Source organism: Oncorhynchus nerka, linkage group LG18 (genome assembly GCF_034236695.1).
Source record: "Oncorhynchus nerka isolate Pitt River linkage group LG18, Oner_Uvic_2.0, whole genome shotgun sequence".
In the NCBI taxonomy this organism is placed as follows: domain Eukaryota; kingdom Metazoa; phylum Chordata; class Actinopteri; order Salmoniformes; family Salmonidae; genus Oncorhynchus; species Oncorhynchus nerka.
In genome coordinates, this window is record NC_088413.1 from 32,866,000 (window position 1) to 32,887,039 (window position 21,040).

Consider the following 21,040-nt stretch of genomic DNA (forward strand, 5'->3'; position numbering starts at 1 on the left):
CTGTCCTGTAGGTTTTCGCTCCAACTATAGTCAAGCACAGCTGATTCTAATAATTAGTTGGCTGATTAACTGAATCAGGTTAGTTACAACTGGGGTTGGATTGAAAACCTACAGGTCTTTCAGTCAACAATGGATTTAAACCAATGAAGCTCATGGATATGGTCATGTGATGTGGAGAGAAACCTATCCCATTGGGCAGTAGCGTCATCAATCAAACAATCATCGACAGGTCCGTCTGCCCTGCTCAAAATTAACGATTTATAATCTATTGATTGTGCTCGGGCATTTGAAATCAATCAAGTCAGGCTAGTTTTCTACTGCTCCTCCCAATGGAAGCCCCCATTGACAACGGGAGGATCAATTGATCGTGTGTACTGTATGTGTGTGTGTGTGAGAGAGAAGGTGTGTTTGTGTTTCCAGGAGGTTGGGGTTGAAGAGGGGCCTTCAGATGGAGATGGGACACATGATGATCTTGTCTTCCAGCATGACGCTGGTTACCAGGAAGAAGATGTACAGTAAAAACATGAGGCCTCCCAGCACCTTGCTCATCTTCCACTTGCAGGAGGCGATGGAGATGATGACGAAGAGCAACATGAGGAAGAGGAGCACGATGGCGCAGAACAGGCCGTTGCTGCTCACCTGCACCGCCTTGGAAGTCATTGACCAGGCCGTAGATGAGCCAAGGGAACGGCAGGCTGGAAGGATAGACGGAGAAACAGAGGAATCACATGTACTGTCTAGAGTTGACTATATGGTGTTATAGTGAAGTTTGCTTAGAAAGACAGAGCGAGAAGCCAGGAGTTAGACTTGAAGGAGAGACTGTGAGTCACTGTAGGATGTAATATAATATATACTGCCGTCAGAAAATATTCACACCGCTGGACTTTTTCCGCCTTTTGTTGTGTTACAAGGTGGGATTAAAATTGATTGTCATTTTTTGTCAAAAAATTACACAAAATAATCTCATGTCAAAGTGGAAGAAAAATTCTCAACGTTTATAAAAAAAAAAAAATTACAAAAAATTAAAAAAAGATAAGAACACATCTTGATTGCGTAAGTATTCAACCCCCTGAGTCAAGTTACATTTGGCAGTGATTACAGCTGTGATTCTTTCTAGGTAAGTCACCTTAAAAGCATTGCAGACCTGAATTGTACAATATTTGCACTTTTATTCTCTAAGAAAATTCTTCATGCTCTGTCAACTTGATTGTTGATCATTGCTAGATAGCCATTTTCACGTCTTGCCATATATTTTTTTAATTATTTAAGCTAACTTTAACTAGGCTACTCAGGAACATTCAATGTCATCTTGGTAATCAACTAGTGTATTCTGCTGAAAGGTGAATTTGTCTCCCAGTGTCTGTTGAAAAGCAGAGAACCAGGTTTTCTTCTAGGATTTTGCCTGTTTTTATCTCTATTATTTTTTTCATTTTATCCCCCAAAAAACTCTCTAGTCCTTGCCGATGACAAGCATACACATAACATGATGCAGTCACCATCGTGCTTGGAAATATGAAGAGTGGTACTCAGGGATGTTTTGGATTTGGCCGAACATAACGCTTTGTTTTCAGCACATGTTATTAATAGCCCACCCAAAAAACGAGCTTTTTGTTTGTAATGAATTTGTAAGTATTTCTTAAAACATAATTACAATTTGACATTATGGTATATTGTGGGTAGGCAACTGATTTAAAATCTCAATATAATCTGGGTACCAGTCTCTGGTTTACCACTAACTGTAATCCATGCAGGGCCGGCTCTAGCCTTTTGGGGGTCCTAGACGAGATTTTGTTGGTGGTGGCAAAACATTTTAGTGGTCCCCCCCCTCTTGACGGTTGAGAGAGAATTTACATTTCCTACAGTTCTATACATTTTGCAATGGGGTGGAGAGAAAATGGTGCAGCTTTATAAAAATGAATGCATATGACACCATGCCAAATTACAATTATTTTGTTTTCTTTTCATTTATGAGTACATCATACAGCATTTCACAAACAAATTGCAAGCAAAATACACTACGGAAGTTAACAACCAACCCAACAAGAATCTCAAAGCAACTCAAATCAATGTCATACTACGTTCAAAAAACATTAAGACAAAATTAAAAAGTTGTGAGAAAAACAATCAAAATCGCCTACAAATTAATGTCATATATATATATATATTGCGTGCACAATTATTAGACTAATTGTATTCCTCAGGATTCATTTTATTGTTGAACAAACGCCACGCTCTCAGTCAATCAAATGTTATTGAACCTCAAACCTGAATGTTTAACAAAGGAAAAGTGAGTTGTCTTTCTCAGGGGAATATATAAGTGTGCAGAATTATTAAATTACAAAAATAATTTCTCCCAACTTGTTAATTCTCTGTTTTTAGAGTAAGGGTAACATAACACACAACGACAAATAACATTTTTGGCCTTTCAGTGACCAATATAACTAGCCTTCTTTTCAATAACTGTCATGAGCCTTCCATCCATGGAGTCTGTCAGTTTCTTGATCTGTTCACGATCAACTTCACTGAAGCAGAAACCACAGCCTCCCAAATGCTGTTCAAAGAGGTGTATTCTCTTCCCTCACTGTAAATCTCACATTTGAGAAGGCCCCACAAGTTCTCAATAGGATTTAAGTCAGGTGAGGAAGGGGGCCAGGTCATTATTCTGGCATCTTTGAGGCCCTTGCTGGCTAGCCAAGCAGTTGAGTACTTGGATGCAGGTGATGGAGCATTGTCCTGCATAAAGATCATGGCCTTCTTGAATGCTGAGGACTTCTTCCTGTACCACTGCTTGAAGAAAGAATCTTCCAGAAACCGGCAGCAGGTTTGGGAGTTGAGTTTCAGTCCATCTTCAACCCAAAAAGGTCCAACTACCTCATCCTTAATGATGGCAGCCCATACCAGTACCCCTCCTCCACCTTGTTGGTGCCTGACTCGAAGTGGCACCCTGTGTCCATTACTGGTCCAGCCACGTGCCCATCCACCTGGTCCATCAACAGTCACTCATTTAATCTGACCCTAAAACCTGTCTTCAGGTATTTCTTTGCCCAATCTTGACGCTTCAACTTGTGAATCTTATTCAGTGGTGGTGGTGTTTCAGCCTTCTTGACCGTGGCCATGTCTCTGAGCACTTGACACCTTGTACTTCTGGACACTCCAGGTAGGTTGCAGTTCTGGAATATGGTGGCAACTGGAGGAGAGTGGGTTCGTGTTAGCTTGACGTTTAATTATTCTCAAGTCTTTTTCAGTTAATTTGCACCTTTTCTCCTCCATGCGTTTTTTTGCGCCCCAGTTGACTATTCGCAAACGAACCGTTTGATTGTCCGGTGGTCATTCCTTCAATAGTTTAGCTATTTCAAGAATGTTGCATCTGTCTGAATGGCATTTTACAATTTTGGACTTTTCAGTGTCAGTTACATCTCTTTTTTTTTGGCCCATTTTACCTGAGGTAATGAAGCTGCCTAATAATTATGCACACCTTTTGATAAACACAGCAAAAAAAGAAATGTCCCTTTTTTCAGGACCCTGTCTGTCAAAGATAATTCGTAACAATCAAAATAACTTCACATATCTTCATTGTAAGGGTTTAAACATTGTAAAGGGTGCCTTAGGCATGCTGCAAGGAGGCACGGGGACTGCAGATGTGGCCAGGGCAATAAATTACAAAGTCCGTACTGTGAGACGCTTAAGACAGCGTTACAGGGAGACAGGACAGACAGCTGATCGTCCTCGCAGTGGCAGACCACGTGTAACAACACCTGCACAGGATCGGTTCATCTGAGCATCACACCTGCGGGACAGGTACAGGATGGCAACAACAACTGCCTGAGTTACACCAGGAACCCACAATCCCTCCTTCAGTGCTCAGACTGAACTTGCAGGTGCCTTCGTGGAAGAGTTGGGTAACATCTCACAGCAAGAACTGGCAAATCTGGTGCAGTCCATGAGGAGGGGATGCACTGCAGTACTTAATGCAGCTGGTGGCCACACCAGATCCCCCCCACACACACACATTATTCAATTTCTGTTAGTCATGTCTGTGGAACATGTTCAGTTTGTCTCAGTTGTTGAATCTTGTTATGTTCATACACATGTTAAGTTTGCTGAAAATAAACGCAGTTGACAGTGAGGACTGCCTTTTTTTTGCTGAGTTTATAAGGTGTTATTCACTTTCGCCACATCCTCCCTCATTACACAAATATAATTCAATCCAATAAGCATTCAAGTTTATATAGTTTGGGAGTTGGAAAATGTGCATTGAAATAATATCAGAATACTCACTTGCCTAAATTGTGCATGCAGTGTATATACTAATATATATCTATACACACACTGACTGTATTTGTCAACACTACCTGTAAAACTAAAACTACCTCGATCTGACAACCTGTAAAAAAACACCTCAACTTGAGCTACGTGCCTGAAAGTGAGTAAATACTCCAGAGAAAGTATTGAGGATTGTCAATAAGCTTCAAGGTCATTTAGCCTAATCTTTGGCACAGGTTTAGGTTTGTCTGATAGTCTAGAATAAAATAGCCTGAGTGCCCGTCTGTTTCTGCTCTCTAGTTAACTCTTTTTGGAATTGTAATGCCAAATATGTTTGGAATGACAAGGAGCTGGCAAACGAGTAAAAACAGACTGGCACTCAGGCTTCAAGAATGCAACTCTTTGTTTAGAACAGATCTGAGCCAGATTAGAGTTTGAGCACATTCTAGAGTTTAGAATGTATCTCTGTGACTTTAGAACACATTCTGGAGTTCAGAATGTATCTCTGTGACTTTAGAACACATTCTAGAGTTTAGAATGTATCTCTGTGGATGCGGTCTTGTTCCATCTGAGACTTGGCCTTCTTCTTGAGCAGCAGGATGAGTTCCGAAAACTCCCTCACAGCCCCAAGGCCTGCAACATTGTGGCAGGAGTATTTAGCAGCATTGATTGCCACCACTGGGGCATCCCGGGGTACTGCACTCAGCCCAGCCAGGTTCAGACAGTCAACATCTGGTGCATCGTTACCTGTAGGAGGGATGGAATGGAGGGGTGAGATGAGTTTGTTTATCTATTAAAGTGTCCATAAGGTGGTTCTGGAAGTATTCGTAGGATGATTAGTATGTTGCAAAAACACAACATGGATAAAATATGCAAAAACATTACATGATTTAAGGAAATCATAGAAATAGATTTTTGTTATGAATAGTTTCCAATTTTGGGTTTAGGGAAATCTTAAAAATGAATTAGTGAAATCATACACTGAACAAAAAATAAATGCAACAATTGAGGCTACTGTTCATATAAGGCAATCAGTCAATTGAAATAAAGACAGAGATTTGTCCGTGAAGAGCATGCTTCTCCAGCGTTCCAGTGGACATTGAAGGTGAGCATTTGCCCACTGAAGTAGGTTTCGGCGCCAAACCGCAGTCAGGTAAAGACCCTGGTGAGGATGACGAGCAAGCAGATAAGCTTCCCTGAGACGGTTTCTGACAATTTGTGCAAAAATAATTTTGGTTGTGCAAACCCACAGTTTCATCAGCTGTCCGGGAGGCTGTTCTTAGATGATCCCGAAGGTGAAGAAGCTGGATGTGGAGGTCTTGGGCTGGCGTGGTGACACGTGGTCTGCGTTTGTGAGGACGGTTGGATGTGCTAGATGAGGCGGCTTATGGTAGAGAAATGAACATTCAATTCTCTGGCAACATCTCTGGTGGACATTCCTGCAGTCAGCATGCCAATTGCACGCTCCCACAAAACCTGAGAAAACTTGTTACAAAACGGCACATAGAGTGGCCTTTTATTATCCCCAAGACAAGGTGCACCTGTGTAACAATCATGCTGTTTAAATCAGGTTCTTGATATACCACACATGTCAGGTGGATGGACTATATTGGCAAAGGAGAAATGCTCACTAACAGGGATGTAAACAAATTTATGCACAACATTTTAGAGAAATAAACATTTTGTACATATGGAAAATATCTGGGATCTTTTATTTCAGCTCATGTTTCATGGGACCAACACTTTACATGTTAGGTTTATATTTCTGTTCAGTATAGAAATTGATTCATTTTAAATTGAATCTCAATTTCTCCAGGACTTGACAGCTGACATCACCCTTCTCACATTGCCCATAAATATCAATTGACTGACAGTGACATGAACTCAGAACAATGCCATTAGTTTTCTGCAGTGGTAGCCTAACCTACACGCAGAAGGAAAATAGAGAGCCACTTTACAAATGATCACTAAACAAGTAAATGTAATAGTAATATTAGTAGTAGTAGTCAGTTAAGTGAAAAGAATAGTGAGTATACCCATATAGGCGACTTCCTTCCAGCCCAGATCCCTGTCGTCCATCATGGCTTTGGCCTCGCCCTGGATGTCCTTGCCCAGCTGTCTGACCTCGCAGCCCGTTCTCTGGGACAGCTTGTCAGCCAAGGCCTTGGTCAGGTCCTCATTGGACGAGATCAGGATCACCTGGAGGAGACAGCATAAAACACTTGATTTATTGTCTAAGTGTTCTATGCAAGCTCTGATTTGTGCTTTTTTTTTAGGGGGGGGGGGGGTCTCGGGGTCTCAACTTCCTGTTGAGAGTTAGAATAATAGAATACACAAGGTACAATTTCAAAATTTGGTTGGGCATCAGCAGTCACTCAATTAGCCCAAGTCAGTCATTTATTTTAATGTTAAAGATCGTTAAGTTAGTTTAGCAGCCAGCTTTCTAAACTTGTGGTGAGCATGGTCCAACTACCGACCGGGGTGGGCCGATGGCTCATCAGTTATCATTAAAAACAGCAAACATTTGCCTCCACCCTATTGCAAAATGTGTAGAATTGAAGGAAATTTGCTGTAAAACTGAAAAAATGTATTATTGACCTCTGCCTGACCCCGAGACTGCCTGTCGTTCTGTACCTTTTTAGACTCTGATCTGGATTACTGACCTCTGCCTGCCCTTGACCTGTCGTTTTGCCTGCCCCCTGTTCTACTAATAAACGGTGTTACTTCGACACTGTCTGCATCTGGGTCTCCTCCTGAAACATGATACACATGACAGCTAGAGTAAATAGTAGCCTGTGTGTGTTTAATGGGTGGTGCTTTCAGTGAGGAGCTGTGGCTTATCTAGACGTACCAGGGGCAGACAGTAACTTGGCTACTGTGCTGGACTCGGGTATCTAACAGGGGTTTCTTTTTTTTCTATAGCATGGCTTTTAAAGGAAATTATATGTTTGTGACTTATATTTATCTAATATATACACAGTGCACAAAACATTAAGAACACACTTCCTAATATTGAGTTGCTAATATCAATTCATTGGGCATGGACCCTATAAGGTGTCGAAAGCGTTCCACAGGGATGCTGGCCCATGTTGACTCCCACAGTTGTGTCAAGTTGGCTGGATGTCCTTTGGGTGGTGGACCATTCCTGATACACACGGGAAACTGTTGAGTGTGAAAAACCCAGCAGCGTTGCAGTTCTTGGCACAAACCGGTGTACCTGGCACCTACTACCATACCCCATGCAAAGGCACTTCAATCTCTGAATGGCACACATTCACCCTCTGAATGGCACACATCCGCAATCCATGTCTCAGTTGTCTCAAGGCTTAAAAATCCTTCTTTAACCTGTCTCCTCCCCTTCATCTACACTGAATGAAGTGGATTTAACAAGTGACATCATTAAGGGATCATATTTCACCCAGTGAGTTTGTCATGGAAAGAGCAGGTATTCTTCATGTTTTGTACACAAAGTGTATATCTATATTGTAAGCATTTGTATCTGTCGTGTGAATGTTGCCATTTTTTGTTTACTATATATCTTTATCTTATCTGACTTGCCACAACTGAAGTGTCTTCTGGAAAAATAGAGTCATTATACTCTAATACTATTTCAGAAGGTCCGGTCACACAAATTTCCAAGATGGCAAAGGTTCGGATGGATATTGTCATTTATCAGCATATTAACAAACCTCTACCTCGCAACCCCAAACTGTTCGCACCCCTCCTGTTGGCAGAGAGAAAAATGTGCCGTTTTAAAACTCTTTGCCTGCAATTCTACACATGTTCCATGTCTTATGTGTGTTCAGATCATAGCATGAGTCAAATCCTGACAAAATGTCCCCCTCCCCCCAAACTGTATTTATATTCATATAATTATTATTTTAAAAACTCGGTCAGAATCCGCAGTCTGTACTGACCCCGTTCTGGGTCCAGATCACAGTCCGCCTATTTTGTATCTATTTAACTAGGCAAGTCAGTTAAGAACAAATTCTTATTTACAATGACGGCCTACCGGGGAACAGTGGGTTAACTGCCTTGTTCAGGGACAGAGCACCACATTTTTACCTTGTCAGCTCGGGGATTCGATCCAGCAACCTTTCGGTTAACCACTAGGCTCCCTGCCGCCCCTGTTGAGTATGGATGACCTGTAACTTCACTATCAAAACAATGAATTGTCTCCTCTTCTTCGTATGTAATTGGGAAATTTAAGATGACTAAAGTTCATCTTTAGTTTAGAGTGATCAACACAATGTTTAGCATATTTTGAGTTCCTGTAATACACATGATTTCCAGTGTTCTGTTTGTGACACTCAAGGTGCAGGTTGATGGTCACTAGACTTGATAGTGAATGTTATGGATTATTCTCATATCTGTTGATAGTGGTTGACGCCAGACTGGATGTACAAGGACACACTGATTATTCACTGTTGTATTGTACTGATGACATCCTGTGAACACTGATTCTGTATCAGCTGACAGTCGCTGCCTTTTTGTTTTGTCTTCCTACAAGCCTCTCTGGTGTTGGTGTTTACTGAACATGTGGTGCTGTCTGATTAGGATAGAAAGGCCCCGTCTCCAAGAGGTCAGTTAGACGTTTTCTCTGCTTCTGGGCTGGATGGTGTCGCTCTGTTGCAACTTGTAATAAAACCGATATATTTTTGATTGACTTTACCAACGCTCTCCTTTTTGTTCACCTGGAAATTCCTATTACAACATAGACAACACATGTATTTGTGGGAGCAGTAATCGCATGATTGGGATTCTCTTTCAACTGTAAAAAAAATAAAAAATAAAATAAAGTAAAGCCTGTCTGTCACTATTTGCTGTTACCACATGTGATCTTTCAAATTCCAACGACGAATCGACGTCGATCTTCCATCATCCGTATTCATCACGTTATCTTTGCACCGTATCTCCTTTCCCTCTCTGGTGTATGTCCTATATGTTCTATATGTTCTATATCTACAGTTGACGTACCTCCACGCCCTCTCCCTGCAGCATGCGGATACCCGTGGTATCTCTGGTGTTGACAGAGACCATCTCCTCGCCAGAGACAGAGATGAGGACGCGGCCGTCAGTCAGACAGCCGGAGACGTTACACAGCAGCAGACGCACCGCCTCAGGCTTGTCCAGGCCAAAGTAACCAAACCTGGAGAGGAACAAATCAAATACAATTGTATCAAAAAATCTTATTGGTCACATGCTTCGTAGACAACTGGCGTTGACTAAAGGTGAAATGCTCACTTTTACAGGCCATTCCCAACAATGCAGAGAGAGAGAGAGAGAAAAAAAGTAAAAATGAACTCAAGTAATACATACACAATGAGTAATGATAACTTGGCTACCAGTACCGAGTCAATGTGCAGGGATACAAGGTAGTTGAGGTAGATATGTACATATAGGTAAGGATAAAGTGACTAGGACAACGGGCGAGATAAACATCATGTGATGAGTCAAAAGAGATTATTACAAAAATGGTCATTGCAGATATTCCAAGTAGCTATTGGTTAACTATTTAACTAACTATTTAGCAGTCTTATATCTTGGGGTTCCTGTTGTTTCCAGACTTGGTGCATCGGTACCACTTGCAGTGCAGTAGCAGAGAGAATGATTTAGGTGGCTGGAGTCTTTGACAATTTTTAGGGCCTTCCTCTGACCCCGACTGGTATAAACTTCCTTGATGGCAGGGAGCTCGGACCTAGTGATGTACTGGGTCATTCGCACTACCCTTCGTAGCGACTTGCGGTCGAATGCCAAGCAGTTGTCGTACCAGAACACACAGGGAAATGCATTTGTATAATGACTCCTCTGTGTTACATCAATGTTTATTGTGTTGCCTCTTGTACCATCATCTTTGAAATGCAATAGAAAGGCCATAATGTATTATTCCAGCCAAGGTGAAATTTAGGTTTTGGCCACTAGATGGCAGCAGTGTATGTGCAAAGTTTTAGACTGATCCAAATGAACCATTGCATTTCTGTTCAAACTGTTGTATCATGACTGCCCAAATGTGCCTAATTTGTTTATTAATAACTTTTCATGTTCAAAATTGTGCACTCTCCTCAAACAATAACATGGTATTCTTTCACTGTAATAGCTACTGTGAATTGGACAGTGTAGTTAGATTAACAAGAATTGAAGCTTTCTGACAATATCAGATATGTCTACAACCTTATGCTAATTCCATTAGCCTACGTTAGCTCAACCGTCCTGTGGAAGGGACACCGATTAAGTTTGTTCAAGTAAACACAGAGAGAGAGAGAGAGAGAGAGAGAGAGAGAGAGAATGTGAATCTCTTCAGACTACCTCAGTACTCTCTGTTCTGCCACGGGCCAATCGATATCCACATCAATATCCACACTGTACTCTGGCAGCATCTCATAGTAAGCCAACTTTCCCCCCTGAGAAAGACAATGCAAGAGAAAGGGGATTTCAATTATCATTTGAAACAATGGCAGTTGACAATAGAATATCTAGAATTATAGATCAGTAAGTCGATTTCTCAGTGTGTCTTTTGTCTCTGGTCAAGCTCACATCCACTGAATGACCAAACATTATTGATCACCTGAGGAAAATAGGGTTCACCTCCAGCAGCAGACATGCACATCAGGACCACTGTTCATAAAGCGTCTCAGGATAGGAGTGCTGATCTAGAATCAGGTCCTCCCTGCCCATACAATCTCATTAATAATGATAGAAAAGGGAAAACTGATCCTAGATCAGCAATCCTATCCTGAAACACTTTGTGACTATGGGCCCCGATGGGGTATAGTGCCAGTTACCTGCAGGCCTTTCTCTATTGTCGTTCTGGTATGAATGTAGAAAGATCCGTTCTCACACAGCTCTCCATCCCAGTCCTGTCTCCGGGGCCTGTTAGACGGGTCAAGGTTCAGTGGCTTGGTGGCTACACTACCTGAAGAGGAGAGAGCAAAATAATCAATATCAGTTAATAGGTTCTAACTAGGGTTAATACTATGATTAAGCTTGAGGCCCTGGGTCTGAATCCCGCCCTGTGCAACTGGGTCCTGGACTTCCTGACTGGCCTTCCCCAGGTGTTGAAGGTAGGAAACAACACCTCCACTTCCCTGATCCTCAACACAGGGGCCCCACAAGGGTGCGTGCTCAGCCCCCGTATTTACTCCTGTTCACCCATGACTGCGTGGCCAAGCCTCCAACTCAATCACCACGTTTGCAGACGACACAACAGTCGTAGGCCTGATTACCAACAATGACGAAACAGCCTACAGGGAGAAAGTGAGGGCCCTGGTGGAGTGGTGCCAGGAAAATAACCTCTCCCTCAACGTCAACAAAACGAAGAAGCTGATCGTGGACTTCAGGAGACAACAGAGAGAGCGCGCCCCTGTTCACATTGACGGGACCGCAGTGGAGAAGGTGAAAAGCTTCAAGTTTCTCGGCGTACACATCACTGACAATCTGAAGTGGTCGACCCACACAGACAGTATGAAGAAGGCGCAACCGCGCCTCGAAGAAATTGGCTTGGCCCTTAAGACCCTCACAAACTTTTACAGATGTATAATTGAGAGCATCCTGTCGGGCTGTATCACCGCCTGGTACGGCAACTGCTCCGCCCACAACCGTAAGGCTCTCCAGAGGGTGGTGCGGTCTGCCCAACACATCACAGGGGGCACACTGCCTGCCCTCTAGGACACCTACAGCACCCGATGTCACAGGAAGGCCAAAAAGATCATCAAGAAGAACAACCACCCGAGCCACTGCCTGTTCACCCCGCTATCATCCAAGAAGGCGAAGTCAGTACAGGTGCATCAAAGCAGGGACCGAGAGACTGAAAAACAGCTTCTATCTCAAGGCCATCAGACTGTTAAATAGCCATCACTAGCCGTCTAACACCCGGTTACTCAACCCTGCACCTTAGATGCTGCTGCCCTATATACATAGACATGAAATCACTGGTCACTTTAAATGGACCACTAGTTACTTTAATAATGTTTACATACTGTTTTACTCATTTCACATGTACAGTGAGGGAAAAAAGTATTTGATCCCCTGCTGATTTTGTATGTTTGCCCACTGACAAAGAAATTATCAGTCTATAATTTTAATGGTGGGTGTATTTGAACAGTGAGAGACAGAATAACAACAACAAAAATCCAGAAAAATGCATGTCAAAAATGTTATAAATGTATTTGAATTTTAATGAGGGAATTAAGTATTTGACCCCCTCTCAATCAGAAAGATTTAAGGCTCCCAGGTGTCTTTTATACAGGTAACGAGCTGAGATTAGGAGCACAATCTTAAAGGGAGTGCTCCTAATCTCAGTTTGTTACCTGTATAAAAGACACCTGTCCACAGAAGCAATCAATCAGATTCCAAACTCTCCACCATGGCAAAGACCAAAGAGCTCTCCAAGGATGTCAGGGACAAGATTGTAGACCTACACAATGCTGGAATGGGCTACAACACCATCACCAAGCAGCTTGGTGAGAAGGTGTTAACAGTTGGTGCGAAACACAAAAGAATCTCCCTCGGCCTGGGGCTCCATGCAAGATCTCACCTCGTGGAGTTGCAATGATCATGAGAACGGTGAGGAATCAGCCCAGAACTACACGGGAGGATCTTGTCAATGATCTCAAGGCAGCTGGGACCATAGTCACCAAGAAAACAATTGGTAACACACTATGCCGTGAAGGACTGAAATCCTGCAGCACCTGCAAGGTCCCCCTGCTCAAGAAAGCACATATACATGGTCATCTGAAGTTTGCCAATGAACATCTGAATGATTCAGAGGACAACTGAGTGAAAGTGTTGTGGTCAGATGAGACCAAAATGGAGCTCTTTGGCATCAACCCAACTCGCCGTGTTTGGAGGAGGAGGAATGCTGTCTATGACCCCAGAACACCATCCCCACCGTCAAACATGGAGGTGGAAACATTATGCTTTGGGGGTGTTTTTATGCTAAGGGGACAGGACAACTTCACCACATCAAAGGGATGATGGATGGGGCCATGTACAGTCAAATCCTGGGTGAGAACCTCCTTCCCTCAGCCAGGGCATTGAAAATGGGTCATGGATGGGTATTCCAGCATGACAATGACCCAAAACACACAGCCAAGGCAACAAAGGCGTGGCTCAAGAAGAAGCACATTAAGGTCCTGGAGTGGCCTAGTCAGTCTCCAGAACTTAATCCCATAGAAAATTTGTGGAGGGAGCTGAAGGTTCGAGTTGCCAAACGTCAGCCTCGCAACCTTAATGACGGAGAAGATCTGCAAAGAGGAGTGGGACAAAATCCCTCCTGAGATGTGTGCAAACCTGGTGGCCAACAAGGGTTTTGCCACCAAGTACTAAGTCATGTTTTGCAGAGGGGTCAAACGCTTATTTCCCTCATTAAAATGGAAATTATTTATAACATTTTTGGCTTGCGTTTTTCTGGATTTTTGTTGTTGTTATTCTGTCTCTCACTGTTCAAATAAACCTACCATTAAAATTATAGATCGATCATTTCTTTATCAGTGGGCAAACATACAAAATCAGCAGGGGATCAAATACATTTTCCCTCACTGTATATACTGTACTCTACTGTATTTTAGTGAATGCCACTCAGCCATTGCTCGCCCTAATATTTATATATTTCTGAATTCCATTCTTTTTCTTTAAGATTTGTGTGTATTATTGTGAATTGTTAGATACTACTTCACTTTTGGAGTTTGGAACACATGCATTTTGCTACACCTGCATTTTGGGGCTAGGCCCCTTTTTTCTCAATTTCCTCCTGAATGACGTGCCCAAAGTAAACTGCCTGTGGCTCAGGCCCTGAAGCCAGGATATGCATATAATTGGTACCATTGGAAAGAAAACACTTTGAAGTTTGTAGAAATGTTAAAATAATGTAGAAGAATATAACACAATAGATATGGTAGGAGAAAATCCAAAGAAAAACCAAACAGAATCTAACCCTAACGCTATCCCTAACCCTAACCCTTTGAATGGCAATATTAGGTCATAATTCCTATGGTTTCCACAGGGTGTCAGCAGTCTATGTTCAAGGTTTCAGACGAGTAACTTCAAAAACGATGAAGAAGTATCAGTTTTAGTACAGGGACACAGTCTTGGAAATTCGTGTTTGTGCGCCATGAAGGCAGGACGCACCTGCTAAAATCAGTTTCCTATTGAACATACTTCTTTCCGTAAGAAATATTTTAGTTTGATTACATTTTAGGGTATCTGAGGAGAAAATAGATACGTATTTTGACTTGTTGAAACAAAGTTTAGGGGTAGATTTTCGGATTCCTTTCTCTACATGTTCAACGAGTGGATTACTCAAATCGATGGCGCCAACTAAACTGACTTTTTGGGATATAAAGAAGGATTTTATCTAACAAAACGACACTACATGTTATAGCTGGGACCCTTTTGATGACAAATCAGAGGAAGATTTTCAAAAAGTAAGTGAATATTTAATCGCTATTTGTGAATTCATGAAACCTGTGCCGGTGGAAAAATATTTTGATGTGGGGCGCCGTCCACAAACAATCACATGGCATGTTTTCGCTGTAATAGCTACTGTAAATCGGACAGCGCAGTTAGATTAACAAGAATGTAAATTACCAACCAATATAGGACACTTATATGTGCCTAAATGTTTAATATCCATAATTTTTATGATTATTTATTTGAATTGCGCACCCTCCAGTTTCACCGGAAGTTGTCCCGCTAGCGGGACGCCTTGCCCTAAAAGGTTTAACGTCTACTAAATATGTGTGTGACCAATAACATTTGATTTGATTAGATTTTCCTTGTCCAGAGAAAAAAAATACGTACTTGTCTAAACACCCCTCATCTCTCTATTGTGATACAGTGATTGTTGGTGGATGGGATGACTTCCATGTATTGTGCTTGTCAAAGGCCCTATATAAACAATTCATTATCATTGAGCATTAGCATCTTACAACAAGCTATATTGGGTAGGTGTTTTCAAATACAACATATCTAGGCTACTCAAGTTTTTCCTGGCCATGTTGATGTGGCCAGGGCAAACTCCTGACACAATTTATTAAGTAAGGGACAGTTTTTCCTCAGGCACAGATCAAGCCTAATCCTAGACTAAGATTCTCCATTTACCTTTTTTAAAATCCAGGAATAGGGTTAATCTGTGTCCGGGAAAACAAACCTACATGTAAGGCCCTAAACATAACACAAGGCTATCCCGGAAAGCCCTAAACATAACACAAGTCTACCCCGGAAAGTCCTAAACATAACACAAGTCTACCCCGGAAAGCCCTAAACATAACACAAGTCTACCCCGGAAAGCCCTAAACATAACACAAGTCTACCCCGGAAAGCCCTAAACATAACACAAGTCTACCCCGGAAAGCCCTAAACATAACACAAGTCTACCCTGGAAAGCCCTAAACATAACACAAGGCTACCCCGGAAAGCCCTAAACATAGCACATGGCTACCCCGGAAAGCCCTAAACATAACACAAGGCTACCCGGAAAGCCCTAAACATAACACAAGGCTACCCCGGAAAGCCCTAAACATAACACATGGCTACCCCGGAAAGCCCTAAACATAACACATGGCTACCCCGGAAAGCCCTAAACATAACACAAGGCTACCCCGGAAAGCACTAAACATAACACAAGGCTACCCCGGAAAGCCCTAAACATAACACATGGCTATCCCATACCTCCTTTCTTGACCTCCTGCCAGCGGAAGTGGTGTTGCCGGGCCACGGCGAAGACAGACGTGAAGCCCTGATTGGTGATCAACTCCAGGGCCTCCTTCAGGTGGAAGGGGTGCAAGCAGGGAGACGTAGCCTGGATGTGACAGATCACATTCACCTCTGGAGGAAGTCAACACAACACAGCAGATGTTTGATTTATCCATTATTTAACCAGATAGTCATATGATATGAGATATGAATAAACCTATATGGTCACTGTTGACATTTGTAGCTACGGAGTGAGTCCCACATTATTTGGATAAACTCCTATTCGTGGGTTGTCTAGTCACTCTCACACTATCAATAAGATAGCAACTGAAACTCTGTTTATACTTGATATGCAAAAATTTACTCGGATTGGGATTATGCTTAGATTAGAAATGGAATTAAAAGACAACAAAACGTGAGCATTTTCATTGATGGCAGTCGTGCTGGTTTTGTTTCTACCTAGCTAGACAAGAACGGTCACTGATTGGCTGGAGAGTGGAGAGTCAGACCGTACATCTGGTTTCCCAGCAAGTGGTTCTCAGGATCTGATTAAAAGGCAGGAATGAAAACCTGCAGCAGGCACTACGGCCCTGGAGGTTGTACGTATCAAGTGAAGCAAAGGAGGACTACAGATTTACTGTAATGCGTCTGTGTGTAGCAGGTGTAGATGAGTCAGGCGCAGGACAGCAGATATGAGTAATGTATGCAATTTTATTCAACTATAATCACAATACACGTCAATAAATCCAAGGCCACAAATAACGGACCGCAATACAATAAACAATCACTCACAAACAAACATGGTGGAACAGAGGGTTAAGTAATGAACAAGTAATTGGGGGATTGAAACCAGGTGTGTAAGGACAAAGGACAAAACAAATGGAAAATGAAAAGTGGATAGGCGATGGCTAGAAGGCCAGTGACGCCGCCCGAACAAGGAGAGGGACCGACTTCGGCGGAAGACGTGACATTTACAATCAGCTTTGCCTCAAAGAACACAATGAATAAGACTACATGGGCTGGGGGGGATCTGATCCTAGATCGGTATTCTTGCTCTGAGATGCTTGATACATATCACCCCAGAGCCGTAGTCTAGCTAATATGTTCTTCTGCATATTTTCCATTAACGGCTGGCATCTATAACAAAGCACTGCCTAAGAGTCCTAACAAAGACAGTGAAGCATCAAAGAGGGTGTGGTTTTGTCACAATAAATTATAACAAACGTTGATACTTCCCTGTTGCTATGCCATTGAGTAAATCACAATTGTATTATCTTGATTCCTCACACTTCCCTCCTTGTCTCCTTCTCACGGCACATTGGAGCAGAAGATTTGCAGTTCCTCCTCTCAGATCTCCTCCTCGAATGCATTTTGAGAAGGAGGCAAGGAGTGAGGACATGAGGAATCAAGGAAATTACAATTGAGATTCACCCCTTACCTGGGTTTAATCGGGCAAATTCCTGGATAGTGTCAAGAGAGCTGGAGGAGTCTTTGGACACCTCTGGGCTCCTGCGGTGAACCTGAGCTCCCCATGCCTTGGCCACCTTCTCAATGTTATCATGATCAGTTGATACCCACACACTGGTGGGAGAAAGAAATGAAGAAGTTGAAATGAAGAAGTTGACTTTGTAACAAGTAGGCTGTGGTGGAAAAAGTACCCAATTGTCATCCTTGAGTAAAAGGAAAGATACCTTTATAGAAAATGACTCAAGTAAAAGTAAAAGTGAAAGTGACCCGATAAAATACTACTTGAGTAAAAGACTAAAAAGTATTTGGTTTTAAATATACTTAAGTATCAAAAGTATAAATCATTTCAAATTCCTTGTATTTAAGCAAACGGCAGATGGCATGTTTTTTTATTTTTTTTTTTTTTTTAATGGATAGGCAGGGGCACTCAGACACTCAGACATGACTTAGAAATTAAGCATTTGTGTTTAGTGAGTCTGCAAGATCTGAGGCAGTTGGGATGACCAAGGATGTTCTCTTTATAAGTGTGTGAATTGGACCATTTTCAACATGTAACGAGTACTTTTGGGTGTCAGGGAAAATTGATGGAGTAAAAAGTAAATTATTTTCCTTAGGAATGTAGTGGAGTAAAAGTACTCAAACATATAAATAGTAAAGTAAAGTACAGATACCCAACAAAACGACATAATTATTGCAAATACTGCAAAGTATTTTTACTTAAGTACCGTTTACTTAAGTGGGGCGGCAGGGTAGCCTAGTGGTTAGAGCGTTGGACTAATAACCGGAAAGTTGCAAGTTTAAACCCCAGAGCTGACAAGGTACAAATCTGTCGCTCTGCCCCTGAACAGGCAGTTAACCCACTGTTCATAGGCGTCATTGAAAATAGGAATTTGTTCTTAACTGACTTGCCTGGTTAAATAAAGGTAAAACATTTTTTTTTAAAGTACACCACTACATCAATGCAATCCGGTCTTGCGTGGCCAAGACAGTCAGAGACAGCTCATTTTCAAACATCCTCTTGACAAACTATTTCAATAAGAATCTGACATGGGTTTATATTCACACACAAACAATTGATAATGTACAGATATGACGAAATGCATCAATCATCATAGACAACATATACTTTATCACTAGGATGAACAATATTATCCGTGCACGCAAAACAAGAATGTCACATGCATTTGTTGCAGCTAGTTATTATTAACAGCCTCAGAGCAAATCCATATACTGTAGCTACATTGGAAAGTCAATTGTAGATTGAACGGAATCACCTGTCAAACTGTTTGGAATCCACCGCAGCTCTCAGAACCCATCCGATGAGCGGGACACCGGCCAGAACTTTTATATTCTTCAGGGGGATCCCCTTACTGCCTCCCCTAGCTAGGATCAGGGCTGCAACGTGTATCTTCTCGCCGCTGTCTTTGAAAATCGTTGTTTTTCCATCAATCACATCTTCAAATCCAGATAGCGTACGTTTTCTTGCAGCAGCCATTTGCCTGTGCTGATGACGTCAATATTGGTCTGCTAATACGGGACTAGTAAAAGACTAGCGCACTACTTTTGTGAAACAATCTAAACTAAATGTATTGGATTGTTAACCAGCATTTGTAACGTGAGTCTGATCATCATCTGTACAGAACAGTTAATATGATAATACTCTGTGGAATATAGAAATACTTCCTTGATATACAGTACCAGTCAAAAGTTTGAACACGCCTACTCATTCAAGGGTTTTTCATTATTTTACTATTTTACAGGGTTGGGGAGTAACGGATTACGTGGAAGGGATTACTAAAAACGGGAACTGTAATCGTTTCATTACCAGCAAAAGTATTGTAATCAGATTACCGATACTTCTGATAATCTAGATGATTACTTCGAGGATTAGTTTTAAATTCAGAAAAAAATATTTAAATTTGTTCCACCTGAGCGAGTCTGACCAAAAATCAGAGACCACTATGACGACACACCAAATGTGTTTGATGGATCGCGGGAAAAGAGCAGGAATAGGTTTTTGTAGGCCACAATCCAATATATGTCTTCCAATTATGCGACTGCTGTCGGCATCCAAAGATGATCCAATTTGAATAAACGCTTGGAGGTAAAGATGACAGTAGTGGCGTAGTCTACGGCGATACGGAGATCACTTAGTATTGATATCTACGCAGCGCATTGATGTGAATCACACTGCTGCTCTCTCATTGCGATTATTTGCGTTTACGGATTGTGGTTGTTGTGAATGGCTGTTCACAAATCTAAATGTGCATTTGAACCCAATAACGGTTGAATTCTAGAAGTTTAAGCTGCTTATCAATCATTGTTTTTGAAACCAGTGGACAGCCAGTGAAAAACGCGCTCTTGTAAAAACGGCTTAGTGCGGATCCCAGCCTACGGAATAAAAGTGGAGTTTATATTGCTCAATCTAATTCATGCTGAAAAACAAAATCCATAGGCCTAATGGACACATGCTCAAAGTTGCACACTTTTTGATTGCCACATTTTTTTCAGGCTTTAACACAATATATATATTTTTAAAGTCAAGGGGTGTGAATACTGTCTGAAGGCACACTTTTTTTTGCCTGTTACTAGATTTTCTTGTGCTCTTGCCAACTGACAGTTCCATAAAGTAAACAGAAACGACTCTACCAAAAAAAAATCCTACCTGTCTCTTTCGGTTTGACGGATGAGGATATTGGCATATCATTGGATGGGCCGACTAAAAGGAACTGGATAAAAGGGCAGGTGATAAGCAATCTCTTCCTTTCTCCACCGTGCAAGATTGCCTCTGACAATCTCACCCTTAAAAAAATAGTTTGCTTTATTTGCCATAGACTTTTAGTCATTTACCAACTAAATGTATCACTTTATTTTGAAAATGCCTCTGAAATTCGAACTTGGTCCTGGCAGGATGATTCGGGGTTCTAACCCCTGTTTCATTATTGCAGAAATTGGACAGAACCATCAGTGAGATATTGAAATCCCAAAGAAAATATTCAAGATGGCCAAGGTAATGGAAGCTACATGAAGAGACATTCTTACATTTTGCCTGGACAAATTAAGCCTAGTTTTGGACTAAAAGCATGCTCAATGATTTTTGGACTCTGTCAGGGAAACTGCCCCTTAATGTGGGTGACATTGGAAAGGCACACATATCCATGTCTGAGTGTGGAGCAACTAAATCATCTTGCATCCCTCCCATGTAAATCTCCCTTTAATAACCTCAAATCAAAAGCTCATGTAGAAATGGCAGGACTGAGGGGAAAGGTATTTTCTGCTGTGATCCTGATACTGTATTGCTGCTGTGCATGGATTTGCATAAACGGAAATTGTGTGTGTGTGTGTGTGTGTGTGTGTGTGTGGTGCTTTTACTCATGTTGGCATCAATTCACAGGACTGTGGGGCAGACTGCGCCAAATTCCAGAAGAGTGAACTAGTAGTACAAGTTCAACAAGCGTGCTCTGGAGCGTCCCTACACCTCCAAACATTCCTGGGGAAAGACATACGGTGAACACAAACGCCATCTAGAGTTCAGTCATGAACAATATAGAGATCTCCAGAAATATGCAAAGGAGGTTGGAATCTTCTTCGCCGCTTCTGGGATGGACGAGGTAAGAGG

General features: G+C 41.9%; 1 protein-coding gene across 1 annotated transcript; it reads right to left on the reverse strand.

Annotated features, from left to right (window-relative positions):
• Positions 1–1,935: 1,935 nt before the first annotated feature.
• Positions 1,936–19,050, reverse strand: cmasa (cytidine monophosphate N-acetylneuraminic acid synthetase a). Its single transcript, XM_029688634.2, has 8 exons — positions 18,696–19,050; positions 17,393–17,535; positions 15,931–16,086; positions 11,046–11,176; positions 10,570–10,664; positions 9,241–9,412; positions 6,300–6,462; positions 1,936–5,010 (listed from the first exon to the last, which is right to left on the reverse strand). Exons 1-8 carry the CDS (start codon positions 18,914–18,916, stop codon positions 4,796–4,798), a joined length of 1,296 nt encoding a protein of 431 aa, XP_029544494.1. The 5' UTR covers positions 18,917–19,050; the 3' UTR covers positions 1,936–4,795.
• Between the last annotated feature and the right edge of the window lie 1,990 nt (positions 19,051–21,040).

Bases quoted from the DNA above. Each gene is read 5' to 3' on its own strand.
- cmasa (XM_029688634.2), bottom strand. From the start codon at position 18,916: ATGGCTGCTGCAAGAAAACGTACGCTATCTGGATTTGAAGATGTGATT. The intron at 11,177-15,930 runs GTATGGGATAGC...TCTCCTCTTCAG, and splicing joins GCAGGAGGTCAAGAAAGGAG to GTAGTGTAGCCACCAAGCCA. The intron at 6,463-9,240 runs GTACGTCAACTG...TGTCTCCTCCAG, and splicing joins TGCAGGGAGAGGGCGTGGAG to GTGATCCTGATCTCGTCCAA.